The sequence below is a fragment of the Excalfactoria chinensis genome, chromosome 19 (assembly GCF_039878825.1).
Source record: "Excalfactoria chinensis isolate bCotChi1 chromosome 19, bCotChi1.hap2, whole genome shotgun sequence".
NCBI classification, from domain to species: domain Eukaryota; kingdom Metazoa; phylum Chordata; class Aves; order Galliformes; family Phasianidae; genus Excalfactoria; species Excalfactoria chinensis.
The window spans coordinates 6,254,477-6,277,464 of record NC_092843.1 but is presented as its reverse complement, the minus strand read 5'-3'; the positions used below and the strand labels follow the sequence as shown (position 1 = coordinate 6,277,464).

Genomic DNA, 22,988 nt, shown 5'->3' with positions numbered 1-22,988 from the left:
GTCAGCATGAGCAGCAGCAAGGCAAGCTCAGCTTGCTGCACTACTGGGAACCAGTGGGAAACTGGGATGAAGGTAGGGAACTGCAGATGGAGCAGTTCCACTTTGCTGTGATGGAACAGTGTGGTACTGGTGATTCCATTCAGCATGGAGCAGTGTGACCTTTTCAACTTATGCATTAAATAGAGCATGGTGAAGCTACTGAGGCTGTTGCTCTTAGCAGAGCTCAGTTTGGGCCTAACCCATATCAGACTCTGTGATCAACTGCTTCCAGCACACAGCTGAAAGTATTCCTGACAGAACTGTGGGCTAAGGCAGCAAAATGCGTCCAGATGAGATGTGAAAGGCTCTGGGCCTTTCTCTGTAGCCAAAAAGTACACTGCAAACACACCTTCTACCTTCACACTCACTATAGAACATTTGAGATAACAAATTTCACAGCATAACCAAATTCAATACACAAAAAAAGGAAACAATCAAGCTGGAATAAAGACAAGCAATCTGTTACTCGTTTATGTAAGCAAACACAGCACTCTCCATCTGCACAACCTTACCTTGTATTATCTTTTACCAAACCTTGCTGTCTCCCTTTGCTGAAAAGGCAGGAGGAAGGAGAACAAGCAGTTCCTGTCTTAAATACTTTCAGAGAGATTCGAAACAATGGCACAGCTCATTGGAGTGGTCAAGTACAATGTGACAGGTAGAACTGTATGTTTATATTTCTCGCTTTACTTTTCAATGTGCAAACAGGTTGAAATAGAAAGGGAGAAGCTGTCAGTGGCTTTTCACTAATCAATGGGCATAGAGGCATCATTACAAGAAGACTGGCAGGGTATTCAGAAAGTCGTCGTTTATTGGCTCAAGGGGCTTCTTCCCTCCCTTTTAAATTATTACTACAATCTCAAGGTGCCCTCAGGATGGCATAAACTTCAGTGACTCCTACGAAAGGCCTTAAGACACTACTGGAACTGCAAAGTAAACAGCAGCATCCTGCAAACAAATGGCAAATTGGAAGAAAAAACAAACAATGGCACAGAAGCGAGGAAGGTTGCAAACAGCTGCTCCACTAACCCAGACACCCTGCAGGAAAATGAAACAGCCACGAGCTGCTGACATGAGTTACTACGATGTGCAAAATTAAACTTCTAGTAGACTGAAAAAAGCAAGTACCAAAAAGAGCTTTATTATTATTATTATTATTATTATTATTATCATTTTGTGAATGTATATTGCAATAGAACAAGTTCTTTTCTATGTAATTGGCCAAGAGCTTATTTGGGCCCAAAAGAGAAAAAGCCACTAGGGCCAAGAATTCAGAAAAACTATTCACCTCTTAAAACTCAGCAGAGGCAAATGAACCGCCTTATTGCTTATAAGGGCCTCATGCTGCCTCCCCTCCTGTTGCTTTTAACTACCTCCCAGCACTCAGGGCTTCAAATATTTAAATATAACGTGTCTATATTAAGAAAATCCCACATTTATAGCTTCCCCATTCACTGAATAATGCTTGAAGTTAAACACGAAGCGTACGAGATAAACATTACAAACCTGACACACAACCGAGATGGAGCTTTAAGAGATGCTTCGGATGCAGCTTGCCACACTGCATGGCTGGTGTGTATTCATCTCCATCAAAACTGAAAAACACTGATATGCCACTGATGTTCAATGAAAACAGCTGGAGATGGATGAGCGAACGGTCAGATGAGAGATACCAAAATGTCAGACAGCCTACCGACTGTTGTTGCCATGAGATCCAACAGTCAACATCAGTCTGATAAGCTATCCGACAGGATGGTACAGCCATGGGGATGTCACGACGGCTGGCAACACAGGAGGACATTCAGGCAGGACTGAACAAAATCCTTATTCTCACACCTTGCTCATGATCTGCCCTAATCTAATGCAGGGATAAATACAACCCAAGCATAAGCAAAATCAAGCCTCCCTTGTGCTCTTGGGCCACCTGTTGATAACGCTAATTGAAAGTCAAATTAATTCCTAATCCCCCCCAGGCTAAAAATCAAAAACAACAGTTCTAAAATTACACGAGTAGTAATACATACACAGCAGCAGCGTGGCTGCCTACTTCCTAAAGAGGGAACAGATCTGTTTTAATACAGATTAAGTTCACATACATTAAAATCGGAACACTGATTCAAAGCAATGTTTTATAAATGCCTGAATTTTCAAGCCTAAACGTGAGGTTTTCTATGGCTCCACGTACAATTGCTGGGTTTGACACCAATTCTCTGTTCAGCTGGAATTTTTACACTTCCCCCTTCTCCTTCACAGCTCATAGTGTTGTGACCAGTGGTAAACACTGACCAAGATTTTATGCTAACAATCACAGCTAATCTCGCCTATTTTAAGCAGTGAGCAGTAACGTGCCTTCTACTTTGTTCTGCTAAGTAAGAAGTTCTTAAGAAAAAGGGAAAAAAGAATAAAGTTTCAGCACCGTCTGTGCAGGAAGGATGAGTAAAGCATGCAACCCAAGGGGTTAAAGCTTAATAAAGACAACACTCAGCATACAAAGGGGGAAAGGAAAAGAAACAGCTTAAAAAGACTGACACAAGAAATTCTGGAATGATCAAAGATGACTTTATAAAGTTTTATCTTAACTTCATTCTAAATATACAGAATAAAAAAACGTCAGCTTCAGCATTTTGACATCAATCATCTCTGCTAACATCGTGACGATTAAAGGGCGGCTTTTCCAACCAAGAGCACGTGCAATGCAATGGGACACCGGAGAATTCAAATGGAATAACCTTACCACGAGGGACATGCAACAGTTTTTACCCAATTTGTAATTCATTTATATACATCTTGATAGTCTTGAAAGTTAAGGTTAAAAAAAAAAAAAGCAAAAGAGCCGCCCTTCAAAATAAAGGTTACGTTTAGGTCAGTCTGAAATGAAATGAGGAAATACTAAACCATTGGTTTTGGAAGTAATTCGGATGGACAACATCTGTGTTAAACACAATTTAACATCACCTTGTCCATGCCATATAATACAACTCAGACGTATAAAGCATCCATACCTTACCTTAACACCTATAAGTTTGTCAGTGAAATGTCTGTCCTAATAGTCAAATTATTTTCAAAATAAAATATAGATCTGCCTTAGTTCAAAGTTGATGTTAAAAAGTTTTTCCCCGTTTTGAATAATGCCGAATTTTAAACGAATGGAAAGAAGCGCCACTTTTTGTGTCAGCTAAAGCCCGTTCCCAGTTCTTTTTCCAGGCTCATTTGGTTTTCTCTTCGGAGTACATCTTCTGTTGCAGCCGTTTGGCGTAGCTTTGGGCCATGGAGTTGATTATAGATAAGATAAAATAACAAACCATGACAATCACCAATTTTTCAAACATCCACGACAGCCAGTTTTCACCCTGAAGAAGACAAAGACAAAACAGAACAAAGAGGAAAACGGAGATTAGTGGGCAGCACAAACGCAGTTCTCTCCATTAAGTGAAAGGGAGAAACCTGAACATCTTTTTAGGACTAATGCATCAAATTGAAAACAGGAACCAAGCTGTCTGTACAGCCATCCACACTGCAGGGCAGACGATGAACCCTTGCTTGCCCATCCTGTGCTGCTGATGTATTATTGCCAGCGTTGGTTGGTCTCTAACAGTTCAGAGAGTTTGGAATTAACAGCCCCTGACTGCCAGCTGCCTTCCTCATTGCAGAGCAAACAATAAGGTCACTGGTTAACAATGTTTTTTTCCTAAACTGAGCATCTTGCAGTTAGTATCAGATTCATCTTCTACAAGTTAATGCGATGACCTCCACAGTCCCTCTCCGTTTCCCCACTGCTCCTCACTGCTGCTTTTTGTCAAAGGAGGGCAGCACCGCACTGCACAACAGTCACATCAATGCACATGAGAGGTATCTCAACATTTACTTATCCCAGGCTGATTCTCCCTAATTGAACCTATTTTCTATTAAGAAGTGGGTCAAGAAACGTTTATAAGAGCTTTGACAATTAGTGAGCAGTTAGTTAGATTAATGGCTTTGGGTGAGTGGAGCTCATGTTGCAAACTTGCTCTATCTCCACTGCAAATTCTTGCTTTTTTACACTGCTTTGTATGTAAGGGTACTTCTGCCCCTTCGTCCCAACACCAAACACCACATCTTTCTTTCCCTTTTGGACACTGACCTCTGGGGGTTCTGTGTCTCTCATTGGGCATTAAGTGACAGAACCCACTGCCTTCCCACTGGTGCTGACAGTTTACCATCACTTCTTGTATAAGCGTAACTTTCTATTTCTCCTTCAAAACAGACATACTAATAGAGAGGCAAGATGAGCCATCAGTCTTATTTTACTGTTTCCTTTGTTATTTAGGAGGCTTGCACCCAGCTGCATACAAAACCCTTATTATAATAATTCCCAGGCTGTTTGTTAAATTAATATTCAGCTCTTCCCTGGGCCATCACAAAACCCTTCGCCAAGAAGAATAAAGAGTTAAACCTGCAAAGCTGACCCAGGGAAAAGGCAGAGAGAGGAAAAGTTCGCGGGGGAGGCTGAACGGCTCTTACCTGCGGTGTGCCGCCATCGGGTTTGTGGTGGAGTTTTATCCTCTGAGCTTCCAAATACTCTTGAAATGGCTTCTGAAGAGAAGGACCTATACTTGGAATAGCACTGATGCCAAGTTTTTCCCAGGGAACAAGGCAAAATAGAGGAGGAAAAAACAAACAAAAAACAAAAAACCATATATATTAAAAAAACAAAACAAAACTTACCACCTTGACCCAAACAGAACAAAGTTCCAACTGAGCTACAGCTCAGAAGGGCTTTTGCTGCTTGGGAAAACAGATAAGCACAAAATAAAGTGTATTTTATCTTTAATCTGATACTTCTGAAAGGGACGTGTTTTCCCCAGAGCTTCCAAGTGTTTTAAAAGAAAAATATTTCAGAGCGAATCAGTGATAATTCACTGTTGGTAACACAGAAAGAAGCAGTGAGCAAAGTTTCCTTCAAGCCTGGGAGAGGGCAGCCAGGGCTGTGTGCTGATGTAGTGCTGAGAATGAAATGAATGACTTCTCAGAAGTCCCACATTTATCACCAGCAGTTCCTGTAAGAACTGGTTTGAACCGATTAATAAGGAAATGACTTGTGCTTGTGTCATCCCTCAGTTAAAAAAGAAACTGCTCGCCCTATGACTTGCCCCTATCTCCTGAAAGGAGACGGCCCCTTTCTCAAACTAAGTCCTTATTAGGACAATCTGTGCGTCATCCTTATCCAGAAAGAATGCATTAGCAAATTCTGCAGGCTCCTCCCATCGGTCAGTGATTAACAAAGGAACAAAGAGAGAACTATGAACCCTGTTCTGAATCATTTCATGCTTTATGGCAGATGACTTGCACAAAAGCTGCAATACGTTACTGAACACCTTGTTCCTGTGTTCACATTATAATGACTGCCAAGAGGCTTTTGGAGCTGGGAAGGCTCTCCCAAAGCACAAAGGTGTTATCGCTGCACAGAGCAGCCACCAACTTCCAACCTGCTAATGCTACCGCCCATCCACATCCAACACTGATGATTTCCCTGCAGATCTGAACACCATGCTATCAAGCAAGAGGATTGAGGAGCAAAAGAAACTGTCATTACACTTAAACAAACAAAAATGAACAAAGAAAGCTTAAACGTTACGCAGCAGAAATTACTACCAGCAGCAACTGGTGTTAATACAGCCAGGCACAAGCTGAGCCATGTCTGTACACCAACGCTGCTAATAGCAGCCAAGGTGGGAGATCTCCCACTGCTGCCAAACATCAGCTTCTTCTTTTTTCTTTTTAATTATAAAAGAAATCAATATGGTCTTCTACATTACAAAAGTCACCTATGATTCACTGCTACAGTTCTGAGTCTTTACACCACCACCTCAGGGAGAAGCCAGTAACATCTACTTCACTGAGCCACATGCAGACAGGGCTAAAAACCAACATCTCCTCTCTGAATTACATGATGGGGGGACCCAGACCCCTACAGCCATCTCCCCCAGCCTCCCATGTTGACACTGTGTTTGCTTTTCCACGTTAAACCCCAATCCTTAAGTAAAAGCTTCCTAACCTTTAAAGCTCACGAAAATGCACAGAGTGAAGCAACAGAACAGCTCACTCTCCCCGCTCTATTCCTATTCCCTCCACTTGCCAAGAGGACAAATTGCTTTTTAAACATATTTATCAGAAAAAGGCTGCGTCCTCCGTGATTCACCATAGGCCAATACCAACAGCTGAGTAAACGCTGTGCCTGGACAGTATATTTCCAGCCAAAAAGAAAGGACCGAAACTAAAGCAGATCGAGGACACATTTTGCTTTAGAGCATATCAACGTCTACAAACAGATCCAAGCTTTTCGGAACCCACCCTTCAGAATCTGACTGTGTCTGCGGCGAAACGTTCTCGGAGTGACTCGCCGATCGGTACGAGTCACCGCTGGAAAGAGCGGTTACGACTCAGGGTTTCTTTCCTTTTGCAAATGGAAGCTCAGGAAAGATCTTAAAAGGTAATACTTTACTTCTAACATTTCGCATGATTATGAAGGAAGAGCACGAGAGCTGGGAGAGATGAATGATTCACAGAAGTTAGTCAAATGCTCCATTTTTTTTTGTTGGAAAGCTGAACCAAGTCAGTGCCAAATTAAGGTTAAACAACAGAATTAAATCATAAAACCCACTTGGATGGCTCGGAGGGATTTTGTGCATTGCCACCATTGCAATTCTTTTTTTCCCCACTGAAAGTATTCAGCATTTTCTCTTTTGTGGGCATGAGTAACAGTGAAGTGTGGGACGTTGGTTCTATCAGAGTGATTTCGAAGAGCTGTAAAATCCTGAACATAAGGACCTTTGTTTCTTTGCACATTTGCATCAGCTTCAATATCAAAAAATGTGAAAAACAAAAAGCAAAAAAGGCAAAAAATAAAACCCAAAACCATAGATTTAAAATAACAAATACAATGAGGCAGAATGGCATGAGAAAAACAGCTTACACCGCAGCCCCGGCTCTAGAAATAAGATCTGAACTCCCATTTCAGTGACTTAGTTTTGGTTATTCGCACTCTTTCGATAAAATTCTGTGACTTACTCATTCATCATCTCAAATTCAAAGGGTAGCGATTGCTTTAGAATGAATTCACTTATTTCTTTTCAGAAAAGACCCCCCCCCGTTTTCATTTTAAATACTAAGAAATGAGAGGTGCCCCTCACAGAGGTAGTGAAACTCAGCTCCCATCAAAGAGGGAGGAAGGGGACTTTGGCACAGAGTTTTTGGTATTAGACTGAAGGCAGATGCAGGTAAAAAAGGCAAAGGGACAGATTTACATTAGAATTCTGCAGCACTTAGCAAAGACCTTTAAGGGACGTCTTCAAAAAGCTGCCGAATGGTCGGGAAGGCAATGGAACCACAGGCACTGACACATCTGACTGGAAGGAAGATGCTGCGAGATAACCCTGCCTGCAGAATCGCTTACAAGGAATTCTTTGCATTTCCCTGCGAGATCGAAGCCTCTTGTCTTTCAAATAAATAATAGGAAAGGACAAGAAAATAAAAGAACGGAAATGCACAGCGGAATTGATCCACACTTTATAGTCTCTATCTGCCAAAAAAAGAAAACACCGACAAAACAAAGAAGTAACCAACCCCTGTCCCTCCTCAAGGGCTACAAACTGCGAACTGCTGGAGGACTTCAAATCAAAGATAAAGTCACTCCTAGAAACCGTTTGCTGAGCAATGATCTGATTCCCCCAGCTGCTATCCACCGTTTGTGAAATCCATGGTTAATTAGTTCTAAAACTTCCACTCCAATAACAGCAAAGCTGTGTTTATTACAGCCTGCTCTGCAATGTATTCATCTGCTTTTAAATGTAAAAGAAGGACCACCAATATTTGAACCTTAAGGGCACATCACTGGGTTTGGAGGGTGGGAAAGGTTTTCAGGGACTTTATTTTTGTAACAGAGCCTTTTAAACTACAGGTGAGAGCTTTGCAAATGCAGATGAGATAAGCACCAAACCAAGAGCATAAGCCATAGCTTAACCCTAATCGTTACCTTCTTCAGGACTTCAGCCAACTCTGTATTACTAAGAATACTTTCTAACCAATTAATCACGATACTTGCACTCTGAAAAACTTATTTTCCTCCTGAAGTGATCTTAAAGAGTTACTCGAGTTGCTGATTTCACAACCCATACCTCCACAGTTTGGGAACACGCAGATCATTATGAGCTGTGCTAAATGCCGCAGCACAGCCCTGCACCAAAGCTGTGATTTTCAAGCCCTGTGCTAACATTTCAATAATAGCCATGGGTCTACGACTCAGGATACAGAACTCCCATCTTCTGTAAGTCTCTACTCGTGTGCACCTCTGTGCTTTACCAGAAGGGAGATGTTAGAATTAGCAACATCGCCACGGTAGATTCACGCTTAGGAACATTAATGTGGTGAGTTTTGCTTTTAATATTAGTGAAATCTCTCATTTGTCAGAGATCACAAATGGTTCAGCAGCTGATTAAGCAGTTCTTAAACCCCATTTACTGTGATGGAAATTAACAATGTAAGTAATGACTTCAGTGGCATTCAGTTCTGAAATCCTTACTCTATTCAGCAGCTCAGGAGCGACTGGAATCAGCCCCTCCGTAAGTGGAAGGGAAATCAGAGAGATAATGACTGAAGCCGTGGCAAACAAAGCATCGGGTTCCCAGGCTGAAACCCCAAAGCCCTGACTGGGAAGGTGATGCAGCACTGAGTCACAACCCCACTTGGTGGATCATCTCTCAGATCCACAGCTTCATTTGGAAAACCCCTATAACTCAAGGCTGATGTTCCCAGACCCTTTGGCTTCCAGGAGGGCAATGTCGTTGCCTGAGCCCTGTTGGGGTCTGCAGACACAACGTGGTGTCACATTTTGCTCAGATTCAGCTTTATGGGCTCATCCCACTAAGGAAAAACAGCCCTTTTAGGAAACGCCAGCACTACAACTCAAAATGAAGACAACAGAAAACCCAGCTAACAGGGAAAATTCATGGCGTGTTCGGTCAGCACGAGATGCACACATTGGAATCTCATCCTGCTGTAGGAGCAGCATGGCCTGAGGCCAGAGTTATCTCCTGCTACAAAGACGTGGCAGTGGAGAATGCAGTGAGCTGAAGGAGGGATCCGAGCTTGACCTTCCCCTGTAGGAACACAAAATCCATCCCCAAAAGCATTGAGGCACACTGTAAGAGGCACCACATATGGTTACTTCTGCCATTCTTCCCCTCAAAGAAACCAGAAGTTTTGCTCAAATACAGCATCAACTTCTTTAAAAATTGTATAAATGCTTGAAAAATAGATTGCAGTGGAAATATTTATGCGGCAGTGGACAGTCACCAAAGCTGATGGATTTTTATAGTGCCTTTGCTCTCCGAATAGAGCACCTTTCTTCCTGCAAGTTATCTGAGCCTTCAATGGTTAATGTTCTTCCAGACAGTGATCTAAACAGGCTTAACGGTTAGTATTTTAATGAGCTGTCATTTCCTGTGCTGATAAAGATTCTCACAGTATTTAAACCATCCATTTCCCTGAGGCTCCACCAATACCCGGACACTGCTGTGGTGACTCACAGCGGACCTCAGACTCCGGGCCTGACTCAGCCCTGATAGATTGTGCTGCAGCAGATCTGGACAGGCTCCCAAGGTGCTCAAAGAGAACGTTCACACACAGCAAAACCTGGGCTTGAAAAGCACAGAGGGTGGAACCTCAGCTCCAGCTCCTTACTGCCACTTCGGCTTCAGAACACTGGATGAAACTTAGATGCCACCTGCATCCAGTGCTCTGGAATAGTGGAAATACATCCCCTTTACGGTCAGGATCAAGAGAAATGTTTTAGGGGTTAAAGGGCTGCTTGGCACATTCATTTGGTTTTACAAAATGAAGAAAGAAAACATTTCACTTGCAGATTACTAAGCTGCAATGGTTACACGTTTGACATCATTTACCTGGCGCTACGCTCCGGTGCCCACACTGACCAAGGCTGTCTGCAAAGCACTTCTTGGGACGTTCTGTTATGTTAAAATTAATGCTTTCCAAAATAGGAATTGCAACATTTTTGAACGGCTCGTTCCTAACTCTGCTCAATGTTGCTCTTTGTAAGGCAGCTTCTGGTTGTACTTTAAAGATATAGCACTATTTCTGTACGCACTTTATTAAAAACCTTGCTTGTTCAGAGCTAAATCCTACAAGCCTTCTGCAAATAAACTTCTTACAGTTCTGCTGTGATCCACTGGAACGTTTTCAACACCAAAGCTGCTCAGATTTCCCTAACATCCGCGTCCCTTTCAAGATGCTAAAGCCCTTTTTTTGTGCACAGCTGATCTATTGTACGCAGGGTGTATTACAGGGCACGGTCCCACAGGTTTCTGATACACCCGTGGGAGGAAAGCCATGGCTTTATTGTCCCAAGAACCATCAGGTGTGTGGCAATACGCTTCCAGAAGCATTCATCCCGGGAGATTTTGAAATCACTGCTCAGCTATCCGTGTTCTCGGCCACTTCGGGTTATTTTCATTGATTCCCACTACACCGGTTTGAATTTAAATGCTGATTGGAAACTGTAATTCAAAATACCCCTTTGACAAAAACAGGATATAGCCATCGGATATGGAATTTATGGCATATGCAAAACAAAGGCCCACGGGGCCGGAAGGCACGGCTGGCAGGTTTGCTGTGGGGAACACACTGGGGAGCGGCAGAGCTCACCTGGCCGGGCTGTGCTCTCAATGGGGAATCGTATGGCACAATGTGAATCACAAACAGGACCTCTCCACCTCAGGACAACTGATCCCTGGTGCAGCCCCTTTCCCATCGCTGCAGCTCCTTGCCTTGCTTATATCCTAAAGAACTTATCTAAATCTGTGCTGTGTACAGTTTTTTTGACACAGAAACAACAACATAATAACCTTTAAGCAAAGCTTCCAATTACGTCAGTCACCATAATTCCACGTGTACAGAAGGAACATCGTGCTCCTTACAAGAATCAACTGAGATCCAGTTCTGAAGCAAAGAATTATGGCACAATAAATAGCAGCAAAGCGGTTTGTAAAGGCACTGCTTCAACAACCCATTACCAAAATGTTTTTCCCTTCAGAAAGTGCTATTTTGGGGCAGCTTTTCAGGTGTGAGTTTGTTGAAATGAATTTCGCAGTGTTAACAGGGCTTACATGTCTCAGCCCTGGAACACAGCACTAAAATTTAACGTCTAAAATCTCTGCAAGCATGCAATTCTTACTTTTTTAAATGCATTTCAGTGGCTTCTACCAAACTTCAAACCAATGCGTTGCCTCAGCTCATTAATTTGTCAGCTACATGAGTTTTACCACCAGCAAAGTATCTGCTACAGGCAGCAGCTATTCCTGCTGCACGGAGAGCTCAACCACTGCACCACACGAACCCAGAGCAGCAGTGACACCTCCTCTCATGCTCTGTGGGTTCACCCCAAGGAAGCTGTGCCCAAAGGGTGAGGTTTATCCCGCAGAGACGGAGCCACACCACTGCCGGTGACGTTCAGCTGCCGTGGGGGTGAAGGCCACGGGGTGCCTGGTGCTATATAAAACACATTGTTGAGTCTTGGAGATTTCTTTTGAAGCCGTGGAGTTACCAGCTCGTTTTCACCAAATATGAACCAACCACACTGAACTTAAAAGAGAGGAGCATTTTTCTTAATATTGACCCAGAATTGATGGCAGACGGCTGTGGGGATGGGATGTGCGCTGTGTGCTTCGAGTGCTATTTCTTTAGTAGTTTTCTGGGAATTCTTCATCCGCATTTGAAACTACCACTTCAAAGAAACTATGACGGTGCTTAGAAGCAATAGGCTCAGTGTGACTGCACAAACAACCCCGCAGCTGTAGGTAACGAAAAAATTAAGAGGAAAGCTTCAAGAGCCCAAAGAAAACCCACAACACACATGATGATTAAACACGAAATGAGCTGGGTCTGGGCTAAAAGCAGGATCCAAGTATTCTAAGTGGGCGATCAAAAAGCTGTCCTCATTTTTCAGTGACAAGAATGCAAGACAAAAAACTTACAGACCATCCTTCATCACCAAGAGCCTATGAAGGTAATACGACACAAAAAGCATTATTCTTCCAGGGTTTTAGACAGCAATAATACAACTTCCTTAACTGGTAGAACAGGTTGATCATTAGCAGCCCCATGTGAGCTACTCCTTTGTAATCCTTTCCAGCTCTGACTGCAAAGCTCCCGCTGCCTTCACTCCTTGAACCCTTCCTATCCCTTTCTCTCTGGTACTACAGCTGCATCATGGCGCTGTTGCTACCACCCAACCCTTCTCATCCTTCCTTTACATTGCACAAGGCCCACATTTTCAAAACAGTTCCGGGCCCTTTTCTTCCTCAAACGAGGCTTTATCTCGTATCCCAACTTCATCTTCTTTCTAGTTTCTAGTTACTCCACACACTAAGATCCACTATTTTAAAGCACCGAGCTTAGACATTTTCTATGGTGTAAAAGCAGTATCTCAGACCAAAAGAAAACCAGTCTTAAGTCACACTGTGGGATTGAATTTGATTAAAATAAAGTTACGGACCATTACACAGATCTATATTTTAATAGATCTGTACTTGAACTTAATAAGAAGGGATTTATTGGAAGCTATTGTTTAATATGTTTCTTACTCCACTTTAGGAAGGAATTGATGAGGTAATGCTAGCAGACAGACTGAGAAAAGTCAAGGGTACCGGGACATTCCACAAACCTTACTGTCTCTCAAAGACATTTTTTAACTCTGACATCAACCACCTCATAAAACCCAAATCCAGCAGAGGTCTTGTGAATGCATTCTATGTAATTGGATGTAAAATTATCTCCAAGACAGACGAAGTAGGAAAAAACTACCAGTTTTGGCTCAAAGCTTTTGTAGGAGAAAAAAAAAACAAACCTTTGGAAACGTAACTAGATTTGTAGCAATGTTACTATTAAATTATCTGCTGGGATGCACGTTAAGAGAAGCCAACTAATGATTGCTAAAAGTCACCACTTTTCTCTTGTTTTCTTTCTAAAAATGCTGAAAGCCACCAATTAATTCTGAAGGCTGTTATAAAGCAGACACCCAATCAGAAGACCTGCAAGTAATAAAGCCGGGATTTGTTTCATTAGTAAGCTGCCCTGCCACGTTTCTTTCGACACTCCTTTCCCTTCATACAGTGTTATTACTTCAAGTTTACATATTTTAAGAGCCATCCTTTCCACACACTCCTCTTGTGAAAACGTTCCTGAGCAGTGTGGCTCTTTGTTGTTGTTTTGTTGTTTAAATGTGAACAGAGCTATTAAAGACTGGGTGCGAAACATCAATCAATTTGTTCCACGTGAAAAGCGAAAGCCTCTAGAAAAGGAAACGCAGCAAGGAATTTATTTGATGCTTGGGATATCCACAAAATAGCAACTAAAAAAGAAAACCACCAAAACTAGAAGTTTTCTATTTAAATGTCAATCGCATTCAAACTTATAAACCTGCATCCCTGATAGTGCAGAAATCAAGCGGTGTAATGAAGAAGGGTCACAGCTTTCAACCTGAGCACAACACCCGCTCCCTTTGAAGAATAAAGCCCAATTCTTAAAATGAAATCCTTCTAATTTGATCCTAATTTAATGCATTTAAGATGAACGAGTTGCACCTTTGTTTGCATTCAAGCAGTTCAAACTTCTCCATGGTTAAACAGGCGTTGCTGAGATCTCATCTACTGGATTACCAGACTGGAAATGCCATTTTATGAGAGATTCAATATATTTTATAATGCAGCTTCAATTTCAGAAGGTGATTGTTACTATTATTGGAACGCTGCATAAATCCCAACAATTCTGTCATTTTTTTATTGTGGGATCATATCAACACTGAGGAAAGCCATCATAAACAGCATTTGCAGCTCAAAGTGTAGCAATCTATAACTGGGACAGCAGTATCGTGTTGCTGGGTGGAAGCTCAATGGAGGTATTATATATCCAGGCCATCTGACCTTCAATGCTGTTACACTTGAAGCACTTGAAACCTCTGAGTTGAGGAACGAAGCGACAAACGAGACCTAACCCAGAAGCACAGCACCAGTTTCAGTGCAGCTGATTTGACTCCTCCAGTACTTTTCCACCTACTGAGCGAAGGCATGACTGTGCTAAAGAGTTACTCACCCGATGAGGGACACCATCTGCTCCACTATATGTTTGCTGAATGTTATAATAACGAAAAGTTTCTGTGGGAAGGAAAACATCAGTCAGAGAAATGTTTGATTGAAGGGCAAGCAAAGAATGGAGCACGACAACTTGTGCTCCTTTCTGATCAAACAGCTTCTCCAGCACACAGACACAGCACTCCCCTCACTTGTCTGCTTTCCAATATGCTTTTCAAAAATAGGCAGAAGAGAGGAGAACTATTTGCTTTATTACTCCATTTCCTCATGGATGTCATTTCTTGCAATGTTTTCATAGCCTGTGTTACAAGCCATACGCATCCTCCCCAAGCTTACATTCCCAGAAGCTCAAGGTCACTCTACTCCATCAACGATGTTTTAATGGAAAAACAGCCATCACTGCACAGAGAAGTTCACATCCCCTTACACAAACACACGTACTTAAAGATCACAGAACTGAACATTATATATCTTTTAGCCCCGTGTTCATGTGAGAACCCTACCGAAGGAAACACCAAGTGGAGAGTGAAGCGAGAGCCCCCGGCTGCCTACCCACTCACAACAGTTGGATTAGCACTGTCTGTAAGGCAGCAGATAATTTGAAACAGAATAATTCTGGAACACGTGGCTTCGTTTGCACCAAGTCCAAATATCTGTGATTTTACCTCTCCCTTCTAAACAGATAATTTCTCTTCTGTCATACCTGACAGCTTGTTTGTTCGCAAACAGCGAGCGAGACCACATGTGGATGTGTGTATACAAGCAAACAGTTCCCACAGCATCCTTAAATCATGATCTAATGAGCAGTGCATTCACTAGTGGGGAGATAAGGGCAGCGACCACAACTGTATGAAAAGATTTTGTGGCCCAGAGGAAGAGGTCAGTTACAGGCAGCTCCAGGACGGCCGCCGTGCTCACTTCCTTCCTGTCCGGTGACAGGTATCATCAAAAACCTCTTTCATGATCATTACATTTCCTAAATTCCAAACTGCAACAAGATCACTGCAAAAATCAGGGCTATTGCACAAGAGCATGTTTGAAATCAAACATTGCGGAGAATTCTAAGACAAAAACTATTACAAAATAGGATGATTTTCCAACACTGCGAGAGGCAGGATTTTATTTAGCCCTCCGTTTGATCCGTGTTGAGAACCGTGAGCTACACAACAAACATCCTCCTGCCCAACTGAAACAAATGGAAGGAGTATTTTACTAATGCCATTGCAGTTCTCAATTTGCCAATTCTAACAGCATGTGTGTTTCAATGGAGAAGAATTCAGGGAACACAAAGAATAAATGTGGGGAAAAAAAAGCAGTGAAGGAATGCTCCCATCTCTTTGGTATCTTCTGTTGGAAAAGTGTGCAAAGTAAAATAACCATTTACAAAGAGATGGGAGGAAAGGGTGGAGGAACAAAGCTTCTGTTGAGGGCGAAAGGAAGAGATTCTTAAGCAGCTTCATATTGGTGCTAGATGAGTAATCTGCTGATAGTTTCTGCCATTTTAAAGCAGTGACAGCAAAGAGTTCCAAGCAACAAAGCTACAAGCACAGACCTATGGAGATGCTTTGAAAAAGCCCCAGCTAAAATCTCAGGCTCTAATCATTACAAATGGAGTGCTGCAGTTCATGATCTCGTGCTAACCACGCTGCCACAAGTGAACCATCACTGGGGAACTGATACCTCATCTTTCATTGGACAAAACGGTGATGCACCTTAAAAGCAAGACTCAACATTACTGAAAGCAATCTGGGATCCTGATTGCCAAATTCAGAACATCCGGTAAGAGTCTGAGTTTGCAAGAAAAAAAAACAAATGGAAAAGAGGCCCTCTCTGAAATTGGGCCCTTTCAAAAGAACAGACTGAGAACACCAAAAATTGCTAACCACACCTGGCAACGATGGTCAACACTAGAGATATACCCCAGAGTGCTTTCTGCAGGGGGCAGGGACTGAAGGGAGTGGGGTTTTCCCTATACACTCAACTCAGATAAAAGGCAGCATTTAAAAGTGCCACTTAACTGGTAAAGGCAGGCTCCACTGCCCTCCAAAATGAGTATTTCTTACCAAAAAGTAAGTTCATTATGAGTACGAGCTCCTTCCAGTCTGGTAAAAACCGTAGGTAAATAACTTGGCTAACCACCAATTTCCTGAGCGGTGTGGGCAGTGAGCTCATTAGTTTGTAGCTATAAATCATTCAGTTGCCTAAGTTTCGAGTGTAAGAAGCCTAGCAGATCCTTCATTGTAAATCCTCTGCACCAAATTAATTTCCATTACTTCAGGTCAGGAAAGGAGACTCCGCAGTTCATTACGAAGTAACACAGTGTGAGAGACAAAAGCCCAGAGGTCCGAGGGAGGTGTAGCATGTACTTGCCTGGATGTGCATTTTAATGACTGCTTTCCCAATCAGAGTGGCCCCGAAGAAGGTCCAGAAGGGAACCAGGAAGTGTCCACATGTTATCCCGGCCAGGTCAAACAGAGGGTTGGGAATCTATAATGCACAAAGGAGAAAAGGGCACAGCATTGAAGTGTTTTACTTAGAGAAGAGGAATGCTACAGACTTTGAAAACGAACATTTTCCCCTTATTTTGAGTTGATCCAAAACTCTTGTGTCTTAGTACTTACAAACAGAAGAAGGTTACAACCCGTAACATAAGTCTGAGGGATTCAGCCAGACATGTCGCAGACAATTCCACCCCAAAGGCCCCTCCTTACCCCTTGATTTTAAAGAAGCCTACAAAAAGTCTTCCCTGTGAAATGCACAGAAACCACAGCAAAGCCATTCTGGGTGATTTATCAAATTCCCCCCCGACAAGCCCATCGCTCCTGCAAGCCAGCATTCAAACCATCCCCAGTGATTTCCATCCAAGAAAGTGCATTAAAAACTGACATTCAGAATCATATGTATCCAGTTTAAAAGCACTGATTAGATTTTATTAAGCATATGCATTTAATTATTTTTTTATTGTTAAGCCCTTGCTTTGACATTTGGTGTTGTGATGCTGTCCCGTGCAATATTTCTGAACTTAAACCAAAAAGAATCCAAGTCCCAACCTCTCACACTTGGTCAGGGTTAACACAGAGGGATATTTAATTCACAGTAGCACTATCAGCTGCACCAACAAATACAGAGTGTAGATATTTAAGATCATAAAAAATAGAGAATGGTAATCTGAAAGCTGTGAGAAAGCCCTGGGGGTTCTACTTAGCTGTTAGAGACCAGCAATTCAAATCTATGAGCACCCACAGCACCACCTGCATAGGCAGAAATCCAAATGGTCTCTAAATATGCCCTGCTTAACTCAAATCCTCTTCACCTCCTGTCTGAGGCACAGGAGGATGGTAGATGAGTTACCCACACCAGAGCCTGCTCCAGGGCTCGGATCTCCTTGGCTGGTTGCTTTGGGTTTCCCCCACCTCAGTAAATTCACTGTGCGTTTTAATTACTGCGTTGCTATCAGCACAGAGAGAGCAGCAGGCTTTGGGTACAGGTACCCGCGCATGCCACCAACACATTAAAGGTGTCGCAGTAAAGAAATGACGTGGCTGCACGTTGGGCTGTATGAGCTGGCCAGTGAGAGGCTCTCTCCATTTGCTTTTGCACACATGTGCAATAGTGAGAAGTGCCAAAAACACCCACAGACAAGAGGGCACGCTCACAAGTTCCCACCAACCACAGCGAGGATCTCTTCCTTGCTCCACTCCTTTCCCCGAGCTGCCTTTACATTGCAACTAGGCCTAAGACAACGATATGGTTTTCCTACCGCCACTGCACGTTACACTCAGTTGACTTCACTGTGTACATTTGCGAAGTTTTAAACTCTATTTGACTGTGTTTTTATGTAGCATTTACAAGCCATTACAGCTTGGAATCCCAATGGCTCTTTTTAATGCCTCTCCTCCCACACTTCACCTCCCCGCTTGCTGCAGCTCTGCATTTATTCTATAACCAACGTTTACAAGTCCTCAAGTGCACTGTGGTGGATCCACGACTTCCCATCACTCCCCCAGCCCAGGGCAGCCTGCATATAAGCAGAAGGAAGCTGAAGCTCAGGGCACACGGAGGAACAGTGCACCAAGTAGGGAAGAAGTTAAGCAAATGTTTATCTCTAAAGCAGGAACCACAGAGAGCTTACAGATCACCTCTCCCATCCAGCAATCCCTTCCTCACGATCCCTATTTGTCCACATTCCACCTTGCCCAGCTCCCCCAGGAACTCATCCTGCTGACCACCAGCTGCTCTTGTTACACAAGACAGACAGACAAGGGGGATGGCTCATAAAATGGTGACTGCAGAGCAGTGAGTCAGAGCGCAGGAGCAGCCTCACAGCTCACCGGACAGAAAGACTTCAGGAACAGCTTGTAACCTACGTCTCCACTCTAAACATGAAGGCAGTTCAAGAGATTTAGTAAACAGAAGTTGTGTGCCAGCAGCTGTAATCGGTTTAATTCTTTCCAGCTAACACAGGTTACTTACATTCGAACAAATAGCTAACATTGTCATCTCTACAATTTAGGAAACTAAGAGAGATGCTAGACAAGTGTGGAATTAATACCTCATCAGCTGAGCAGCTGGGCTAATGGCTGTGGTTATTCCAGAAGAATGGGATCATAGGGGACCTAACAATTCCCCTCTTTGCAGTAATCACATTTCTGTGCGTTTGTGTGTGGGATGGGAGAGTAAAGCACATCATTCCTCCCCGTTCTGGAGCTTCCAGAGAGATTTAAACCTCAGACAGTTGAGAATTTTTTGAACTGAAAAGAACAGCATTAGCCTGCTTCAAGCACTAAAATAGCATCAGTGGAAACGTTTATACCATGTCTGTCTTAGAGAAAGAAACCTATGAGCAATTCAGATAGCCATGGCTGAAACTGTCTGCTGCATTCTGCTCCTCCCGGCTCCTAATAACCCACAGACACCTCCAAACTTCTATGGATGGATATGTCAGTCAGGTTCTGCACAGGTCATTTTCAATTGGTGTCTATCTTTGAATCTGAAAATGTCAAGCCACGCGACACAAACAGCAGAAGAAATAGCAGAAACTGTAAGTATAGGTACGTTGCTATTCCAAAGGCACTGATTTGCCAGGAGAACTAGTGTCATGAAGCCCAAAGGTAAAGCAGAAGGAAGGGTAACACGTTAGCTGTGCGTTCATGCAGAATTCGCTGTGTTTGGTACTAATCTAGGACTGGAGTTTCTCCATGCTATTGTACTTGCTGTACCACAACCATCCCATTTCCCTGCGCAGCAAAGAGAACACAAATAGCAAATGAGATGCGAAGATCCATATGGATTCAAACAAAACACAGCTCAGAGCATTAACCTCACTGTGCCACAGTCAGAACCGTAATGTGTGATCACAACCCCTCTGTCACCACAGGGCACTTACGGAGGCGCAGGCCAAAATGCCGAAGAACCCAACTTTCTGTACCAGGTTCTGGACAGCCAGCTTAGCCCGGGAAGCAAAATCCTGCAAAACAAACAGGAGAAAGTTATTAGTGAGACAAACCCTAAACTGAACACAGCTCAAAATGTACGTGATTGCAGGTCCTCCTTGCTTTGGGACTGTCTCATTAGCGACAAAAAGAAAGAGATGGTCAGTGTCAAATCTTCACACACTTTCAGTTTTTGGTGCTCCTTCCAGAGATGGCTCTCCACAATTCTGCAAGCAGTGATGAGTTCAGTTACTATAGAAACACATTTCTAATGCTTCTTTCCCTGTATTGCCGTACTCCCAAGCAAAAGGAATTCATTCCTTCCATATCATTTGCAACAATAAAAGTTACTTTCTCGAAACAAAGCCAGGATGCAGCAATCCCATTATCTGTCTGCAAACCCAGCGCCTTTTTCAAAACAGCTCATTCCAAACCAGAGCTGCAAAGTTCGTTCCATCTGCAGAGTTACATTCAGAGTGTTTTAAAAGTGGCAGAACTGAAGGACTGCAAGAGATCTGAGCTCCTCTTTATGAAGCCATGCTGAGAACGCATTGCCTGCTTTTACTCACGGCGAACTCCATTCTCAGCACCTGCCGTGTAAACGTGGGAGATTTGCCTTTTCAAAAGGAAACGTGAAGATTCTCACAATGAAGGTTCATTTGAATCAGGGGAGAGGAAAAGTTCTTTAAAGCAAAACTGTCCAAGAAGTTAAGTATGGTGAGGGTTACCTGCGCTGGCACTGCAACAGCAGTTACAAAACCCATGTCTCTTTGTTATCTTTGATGCACTTAACGAAGAAGTGACTTTGATCAGTAATTAATAATATTCTCAAGTTTTCCACTGAGAGTCAACTACGGAAGAATGCAGAACAGTTCAATTTGTGCAGCTGTAACTGTTAACCCCAGTTACAGTACCAGCAAATCACCCGCCACTACTCCACGCCTGCTTATGATTTGAATCCCGAACCACACAACAGACATCGCTTCTCTTGCCAGGTTAAGACCTGAGCCAACACCATCTGCTGTGCTTTCATGCCCTCTTGAAGCAGCAGCTTATCAACACTTCAAAGCTGTAAAAATCATTAACATCATCTTCAGGAAAATCCTACACCTAAAGCTAAAGCAGCAATTCAGGGCTATTTAAAGTGAAAAAGTTATTAATCATAACAGTAATGCTGCCCTTACAGGGACAGAATTCCTTCTTTAACACGGTGAACAGAAGCAGTGGCTCCTTTGCAGGGGTTTCATGTCTGCTCCAAACTAACCCAGCTGAATGTGACCACGATGTTTGCAGTTCCTAACTTTGTTCCACCGTTTCACGATGCTCACTATCAGAACTACCTGCACTTTCACAAGGCAAGACAGAATTTTTCCACAGCTCTGTAAACCTCATCATAAAGGCTGTGTAAAAGAAAACAATCCCATCACTCAGATGCATCCACGATGTGTTTCAGTGGAAGCCGTTAATGTTCTCACGTTAACATACTGACCCACTATCAGTGCTCTTCTGTATTCCTGCTCACAAGCTGGAAACGAGCTCTTTAGCAGGAGATCTGTTGATTAACACTTGCAGTCTGGCTGGTTTAATAAAGCAGTGAGGTGTAATCGTCATTTGACTCAACATACAGCAGTTATTCAATATACCACAACTCCATTCAGGCTACAACACCCTCACATAAGGTGAGGGCATTAAGTGGGCATCGGTTTGGTCACATTTCTGAAAGCAAACAGCTTTCCTCCCAGGATTTCTACACAGCTGCAAAATGCCAGGCTGCCCGCAATGCCCTCTGCTCACCTCCAGCTCACAACAGGACCCGCTTTAACACCAGCCATCAAAGTGCTGCAAAGAAGGCAACGGATTTGTTTCAGGGGAGGAAAAAAAAAAGGTTGTGCCCATTTTTTTCATCACCTCATTAATTCATCACTTTCTATTTTTAATTTAAAACTCGGATTCTTTTTTGTTTTCATTTAAAGTTTGTGGCCCTTCTGGTTTTTGTTCCATTTCTTTTGTAACACGTTCCTTATCTGTTACACAGCGACCCACACAAAGCACAGCGACAGTCCTTCAAACTGCAGCAGGGAACTTCTCTTCCTGTTCCTAACTTTCTAAACAAGCCACAAGAGATAAACGTCGGACATCTTTCCCCCCGTTTCTCATCGGGTGGTGTCATCACAAGCAGAAATAACTTACATGCTGACATACCCCACGGGGTCACAACAGAAGTATATCTTTGAGTCTCCACTTCACAGTGAAGGGGTTCAGTTCTGCTCGGTTGCTCCCCTACATTTCACCAGCCAAACCTTTGTGACAAACTGCAGTAATAAAAAACCCCTTCCAAGTTTCATTTCTCAGAGCACACGATCTCCAGTTTCACAACTTTTACCTATTTCACAACAGATCCTTCGCTGTTCCAAACCCTGCAAACAATCTTCTCACTACCAGCTTTTTTTTTTTTTACCTCCTGAGCATTCGAAATCAAAGCCAACCATTGCCCATTATTTACTGCTTTAACAAAGAAATCAAAGAAAGCCATAAAAATCAGCTACTTACAGGCACAACATTTCCCCCAGAATTAAAGCATACGGACCAGACCCGACTCTCAGCTCAACGTGATTCATTCCCTACCAAGTTTCGGGACACTTTTGCTCACTACGTCCCTCTCAAAGATGATTTGTTATGTTGGTTTGGAAATAGATTTCCTGTGAGCGCTGCAACACAGGCAAAGGAAGGTGAAATGATTAAACATTACTTCATTGGGTTAATCATAAGATCCCAAGAACTGGAATGGAAATCAGAGGCATCGAAAGGTCAGAGCTGCAATTCTGATTCACGCGTCTCAGCCGGTGGCCCCGGGAAGTTTGCTTCACATCGGCCTTTGTGAGCATCCACTCCCATAAAGACAGCCCTGCTTCTGGGAAAAGGAATGGGCAATCTTTGTCCTAACTGCAAGGCTTCTCCCCATTCTCTATTTTACCTCCTTTTCATTTTATCACTTCAATCGCTACTTCCTCCTTCTCCCTTCACTGTAAAATAAAATGCATCGCTTCTCAGTTATTTCAGAGCTGAAAGTTTCCCTGGATCTAGTTAACAAACTCCAGCACACGTGAAGTTGTGCCCCTTCTTTCCTCTATCACGCTGACTTAGTATCAGAACACAGAAAGGTCCCAGTTTATTGTTCACAAAGGAATTGCCATCGTGAAGTTGCAACCTGTTGTTTGGAGCATCAGGAAAGCTGCGACCCTCCCCAAACCAGCCGTGATGGCAGCAGTCAGCCTCTGAAAGAGAGGATTCGAGGCTGACCTGAGGCCACATGAACATTTGCTCTGTCAACTTCTGTCTGCTATCAGCACAGTAAACACTTCACAAACGCAGTGGC

The 22,988-nt window shown here is 43.0% G+C and overlaps 1 protein-coding gene across 8 annotated transcripts in view; it reads right to left on the bottom strand.

Annotated features, from left to right (window-relative positions):
* Positions 1-819: 819 nt before the first annotated feature.
* VMP1 (vacuole membrane protein 1) overlaps positions 820-22,988 on the bottom strand; it is a 56,850-nt gene continuing 34,681 nt past the window's right edge. For 4 of the 8 annotated variants that reach the window (XM_072353807.1, XM_072353806.1, XM_072353810.1 and 1 more), the window contains 5 exons: positions 19,567-19,647; positions 16,551-16,667; positions 14,182-14,243; positions 4,540-4,642; positions 2,584-3,389 (listed from right to left, as the gene is read on the bottom strand). In XM_072353807.1, the coding sequence (XP_072209908.1) occupies positions 3,246-3,389; positions 4,540-4,642; positions 14,182-14,243; positions 16,551-16,667; positions 19,567-19,647 (507 nt within the window). In that variant the 3' untranslated portion in view covers positions 2,584-3,245. Of the gene's footprint in view, positions 3,390-4,539; positions 4,643-14,181; positions 14,244-16,550; positions 16,668-19,566; positions 19,648-22,988 lie in introns of all 8 variants that reach the window. The other 4 variants (XR_011905636.1, XR_011905637.1, XR_011905635.1 and 1 more) reach the window with 2 other exon arrangements.